Below are 6,130 nucleotides of genomic sequence, written 5' to 3' on the forward strand. Positions count from 1 at the left end.
TAAGTTCTCTGTAATTGAGAATGATGTTGGAGAAGCTTTTTATGAGGAGAATCAGATCACAAAGGTAATTACTTCTTACTTCCAGAATATGTTTGCTTCGTCAAGAGATAACTAGAGCGGTATGGAGGATATCATTATGGAGGCTTTATCCCCTTGTATCTCGGAGGAATTCAATAGCATGCTTATTGCAGAGCCTACAACTGAGGAGATTAAGAAGGTTGTGTTAAGCATTCATCCTGGGAAGGCTCCGGGACCGGATGGGTTCTCTGCTTGTTTTCTCCAGTCCAACTGGATGGCTATAGTCCCTTCGCTGACAAAGGAAATTCAAGATTTCTTCATGACATGAATTATGCCTAGGAATCTTAATGAAACACATATTTGATTGATTCCTAAGGGCCAAGGACAAAGAAAAGTGGCCGATTATAGACCTATTGCTTTGTGTAATGTGTACTACAAAACTATCTCTAAAATCTTATCGAAAAGGCTTCTGCCACTTCTGTCCTCCATTGTGTCTGAGAATCAGTCAACATTCATTCCAGGGAGAGCTATCTTTGATAATGTGTTGATTACACACGAAGTGCCGCATTATCTCAAGATATCAAAGGCTAGAAAGTATTGCTCTGTGGCAGTGAAGATCGATATGAGCAAAGCGTACGACATAGTTGAGTGGATTTTTATTCAGAAAGCTTTTGAAAGACTTGGCTTTCATCCAATATGGGTTAACTGGATAATGCAGTGTATTTCCACTGTTTCTTATTCTTTTCTTATCAATGAGTCTCCGAAAGGGCGTGTGGTTCCTTTAAGAGGGATTAGACAAGGGGATCCCCTATCTCCTTATATTTTTATTATTTGTAGCGAAGTCCTGTCGGGACTTTGTCACAAAGCTCAAGCTTCAGGCCAGTTACAAGGGATTACAGTCGCTAGAGGATGCCCCCGGATAAATCATCTTCTCTTTGCAGATGATACGATGTTCTTACGTAAAGTTAGTGAAAAATTGTGTCTCTTTTAAGAAGACTGTTGGAGAAATATGAGCTAGTCTCTGGTCAGAAAATAAATACTTCAAAATCGTCAATTTCCTTTTCAAGGAAAACTCCAGCAGTTCAGAGGAAAACAACAATGAGAGTCCTAGGCATTAATAAGGAGGGAAGTGTAGGGAAGTATTTGGGCTTGCCTGAGCACTTTGGAAGGAAGAAGAAAGATTTGTTTGCCTCCATTGTGGACAGGATCAGACAAAGGGCTCTCTCTTGGTCCAATAAATTCTTGTCCCAAGCAGGAAAGCTAACCCTTTTAAAGAGTGCGTTGGTAGCCACGCCTTCTTATGCGAGGTCCTGTTTTCTTCTTCCTGTCTCTTTGTGTAAACAAATCCAGTCAAACTTAACTAGGTTTTGGTGGGACTCCAAGGCGGATAAGAAAAGCATGTGTTGGATGGCGTGGGATAAATTGACTGTGTCTAAGCAAGAAGGAGGACTAGGTTTCAGGGATGTCCAGTGCTTTAATTCAGCTTTGCTTGGTAATTTGGGCTCGAGAATCTTCACTAATCCTTCTAGTTTGCTGGCGAGAACCTTACTAGGCAAATATTGTCCTTCCTTTTCTTTCATGGAGGCTGGTTGTCCTGCTGCAGCCTCTCATGGTTGTAGAAGTGTGATTGCTGGAAGGGACCTCTTAAAGAAGAATCTTGGATGGGTTGTTGGTGATGGAAGTTCAATTAAGGTGTGGGAGCAACCTTGGCTGTCTCCTTCAGAACTCCTTAGGCCGCTTGGTCCAGCCCCTTTTATCAAAGGACTGGGTTGTTTCAGATCTGTTTGTCCAGGATTCTATTGAGTAGGATGAGACTAAAGTTGCGAGAACTTTCCATCTTTAGCGTGCAACTATCTTATGTATAAAGCCAAGCAGGTGGGGGGGGGTAAAGATAAGCAGGTTTTGCTTGGATGCCCGTCGGGTGTGTATACAACCAAATCAGGTTACTTTATAGAGAAGGCATCCATGCTTTTGGTACAAGACCATCAACTTACTTCAGTTGATTAGAAGAAAGAGGTGTGGTCAATCCCCACAGCTCCTAAGGTAAAAATGTTCCTCTGGAAGAGTTTACATGGTGCTCTGCCAACAAAACAACGACTGTTGGAAAGACATTTGGATGTGGTTGTTGATTGTTGTAGGTGTGGAGCAGCAGAATCTATTCTGCATTTTCTCTTTAGCTGCCCCTTTGCACAGGAAGTATGGGGACTGGTTCCCTATAAGCAAGCCCTTTCTTGCAGCCAGGTGGATAGTGTAAGGTCAGGTCTGCTCTTGGCAAATTCGCTCATCTATCTTCCACCCACAGGATTATCTGCTGGACCGTTAGCACCTTGGATATGCTGGAATCTATGGAAAGCTCGGAATCAAAGGGTGTTCAATAACCGGTGTTTTAGTGCTAATGAGGTTATGTTAAGAGCGCTCTTGGATGCGAAAGAATGGTGTGAAGCTCAATTTACTAATCATTTTGGTCAAAGGTCCCAAGAGAACTTCACAATTAAGCGTGCTTATGTTGGAGTAGTCCAAGGATGGGTGACCTTTCGAGAAGTGGTTGTCGGAACTGAGTGAGTAAAGGCCAAAACACCAGGAAAGATCATGTGGTGATTTGTAGAATCGAGAAACAAGTATAACACCCGTGTCTGGAAAACCGGATGGGTCGATCGACACCAGTAAGGGGTGTCGATTGACACTAGTAATCTCTGGTTTAACGGTATAGGTTTTAAATCGTCGGTTTGATTGGATTTCGGTTTGGGGAAACCTAGGGCTACTAAAAGGATTAAGGGGCGTCGTTTCTCTGGTTTTCTTCAGTTGTCGCTTTGTGAGTTTTGAGAGAAGAGGAGAGTGTGAGAAATAGATCTTTTGGTGCTTTTGAGTGAGTTTTTGGAGACGTTGAAGCTTATTCTTGGTGGTTCAAGGCTAGAGGAGGTTAGATCCGTGGTGTGTGGTGTTAGGACTTAGGAGAGCTTGTTTTGTCCCTCTTAGTCTCTGTTTTGGGCTGTTCTTCTAGATTTAAAGGTGAGTGCATGACCAAGACTTATCTAAGCAGTTTTGATGCATATTTGGTGTTCCTTTGATTGATGATTATTCGTTTCTTCTATGCTTGTTTTATATGATTTGGGGACTTTGGGCGAGCCTGAGGAAGTGTTATTTCGGCCATGTAGTGCAAGGAAGGGGAGACCCATTGATGAGAAGCGACTGGAGTGAAGTTAGGGCTTCGGTGTCGATCAACACTAGTGGCGAGTGTCGATCGACACAAACTTTCTTTCTCGCGAGGATAGTCTCGAGTGTCGATCGACACCAGTGGAAGGTGTCGATCGACAATAGTCGTCATATTGGCTTTTATATTGATTGTTCATAGATTGTTGATGCTTGTGATGGTTAATGCTTGAATGTACAGCTAGTAGTGGGATGAATGCCTCACTAAATATTTCTAGAAATACTTATGCATCTCTTTTCCTGATGCAGGTAAAGGAAAAGTGTGACCATGGAATCAAGGCGTGGAGAGCGGGATGATCTAGGGACTCGTTAGTTGTTTCTGTATTATTGTATGAATTGTTAGGATGTTAGTCCGGAACTTCGAAACATGTTAGGTTGTTATTTCTATTTCTGGATGATGACTGTTTTGGTTATGGTTGAAATGCTGGTTTAATGCAATTAAATTTATTTGGATTATTTGGTTAAGTCTTCCGCTGGTCATCGCTGAATGGATTGGTTTAATTGATTTGTTCGGTTTAATTGCTTTAAATTGAATAGAACCGGTTTAGCTAGTTTAGTTGGTTTAAATTGACTAGGACCGGTTTAGTTGGTTTAGTTGGTTTGAATTAATTGGGTTAATCCGGTTTGCATGCTAAAAACAAACGGGTTGGGTCTTTTCAACAAGTCTTTAAGCCTGCCGGACGTAGGAAACCGACCGTCAGATATGGATGGGCTCACGGGCCTAGTGAGAGAACGTGAGGTCCAGCAAGAGAGGTGAGCCATGGGATAAGAGTGAACATGGGGCCCACTTAAGAGTTGACGGCCGGGGTGTTACAAGTGGTATTAGAGCCGAACCCAAACAAGTGTGGAGTGGTGGGCTCAAGTAGTAGAATAGGTGACAAAATAACATTTGGTCCAGTTTTCAATTTTTTCATTACAATTGTGAACATGCCAAATTATGTATGAATTTCTTTAGCATAAATTAGATAAAAGGCCAAAAACAATTTTTTGCCCAAGGGCATTCCAATTTCTTAAGCCACGGATGAGTACATAAGCAATAATTCGAATTTATTTTAAGGTATTAAGCACATCAATAGTTGTCAAAAAAGAAAATAAATCATAACTAAGACACCGTTTTATTTCAAACCAAATGTCTTTGCTATTCTCTGAACCCGGTTCTTTAACCTAATTCGATATGATATATGATCCGGGTCAACGTTGTTTTTGAAAACAAAAAAATAATTAAGAAAAAAATCTCTTTAGTAATTGTAAAAATTTTATTTAGTATATGTGAAGATTCATATACATGTACCAATGTATATAAAAATATTTTTTAGTCAAAATAGAAATTTATTAATATATATGGTAGATCCATCAATTGTAAACTTCTTTTTGACAATCACAAAAAACTTTATGTTCTATAAATATAGCTTCTACTTACAATATATAAACTCACATAACATATTTTGTAAATAGACTTTATAGTTTAATACTTCAAGCAAGAAAATGGGCAACACCAAGACTTCGATGACTTGATTATAATAGTAGCTTCTTTGTCCAGTTACAACATCTTGGCTTCATGTAATGTTTTCTGATTAGGTTTCATCGTTTCAAAGCAAGAACGTTGATATGATTATATACGATATTCATATGTGGTGACTTTGTGGACATGCAGAGATCAAACCTTCTGAGAGAATTGATGATATGTGTAAGATCAATTGTTCGCCGACGTACGGTGATGGTAAATGTGCGGCGGATTGTAGGAAGGCTGGGTTCACATCTGGGAGATGTGCTACTTCTTTCGGAAACAAATGTTGTTGCACCAAGTGATAAAAACCAGTCTTGTATTTGCATTCATACGTTTTTTTCTTTCTTTTGTTGTTTTGCTACAAATAATAAATTAAATGAGAAAACATAAAATTGTTTAACGATTATAGTTTTCTTATTAAAAAATTCTGAACTACTATCACCATACAGTTCTTTTATTGCGATTTCAGTTATTAAAGCGGAGAAAATGAGGAGGTAATTATGATTTATGTAGACTTGTTAAAATTAGTTTGGATTTAGGTTTGGTAAAACTTAAAGAGAACGAAAAAGAAAAAAGAAATTCCTTAAGGTGAACTATATGTTACGTTTACAAATGATTGTAACTATTATAAAATTAAAACCAATGATCGGTTTTGTTATTTTTTTGTTGGTTTTATATTGAAAATGATAAGGCAACAAGGTATTATGATAAATTTTCTCCTTGCAATAGTATAGCAAAATACCAAGTCGTTCTTTGCAATTTCAAGATTAGATTCTAATATATTTCACTTTTTTTTTGGGCCAAAAATTTGATTTATAAATCATAAATATTAGTACAAAGAGACGGATACATAAATCCAAAGTTTTAGAACAAAAACAAGCAAGGCATCTAAAGATAGATATTATGAGTTAAAAAATAACCCAAGAGAGCTTTGAAGCAAAGGCTAATAAGCTAGTTAATACATGTGAGATCAAAGTTTGTCTAACGGATTTCCACGATGGGAGATGGTAGACAAGTTGGTCATAGTCACTAGAATAAATGAAGTTGATAAGGTGGTTATGGCTATTAGTCTTGTTGGCACGAGAAACACTACAACAAGAAGTATATACAGGTCTGGCTCAAATAGGGTGGAGAGAGGGGCAGCGTCGCAAAGGCCGTTTATTTCGAAAAAACAATCCTAAGACTATGGGGCCCATTTTTATTGTAAAGTAGTCGAATAGGTGACCGGAAATAACTTTAGGTCTATTTTTCATTTTTTGTTCTCAAATGTGAAAATGCCAATTTTTATATAAAGATATCTTAAAACTCATGTTTTATAGGCCCAAAAAATCGAATTTCTTTAACATAGATTAGATAAAAGGCCAAAAACATATTTTGCCCAAGGGCATTCTAATT

The 6,130-nt window shown here is 38.5% G+C and overlaps 1 protein-coding gene and 1 pseudogene across 1 annotated transcript; both read left to right on the forward strand.

Annotated features, from left to right (window-relative positions):
* Positions 1 to 2,067: 2,067 nt before the first annotated feature.
* LOC111832358 lies at positions 2,068 to 2,580 on the forward strand. The gene has a single exon (XM_023788668.1). The coding sequence runs from the start codon at positions 2,068 to 2,070 to the stop codon at positions 2,578 to 2,580; it is 513 nt and encodes a 170-aa protein (XP_023644436.1).
* Positions 2,581 to 4,713: 2,133 nt separating this feature from the next.
* On the forward strand, positions 4,714 to 5,037 carry LOC111828734 (annotated as a pseudogene).
* The last annotated feature ends 1,093 nt before the right edge of the window (positions 5,038 to 6,130 follow it).

The sequence above is a fragment of the Capsella rubella genome, unplaced genomic scaffold (assembly GCF_000375325.1).
Source record: "Capsella rubella cultivar Monte Gargano unplaced genomic scaffold, Caprub1_0 scaffold_1, whole genome shotgun sequence".
NCBI lineage: Eukaryota > Viridiplantae > Streptophyta > Magnoliopsida > Brassicales > Brassicaceae > Capsella > Capsella rubella.

Bases quoted from the DNA above. Each gene is read 5' to 3' on its own strand.
- LOC111832358 (XM_023788668.1), top strand. From the start codon at position 2,068: ATGTTCCTCTGGAAGAGTTTACATGGTGCTCTGCCAACAAAACAACGA.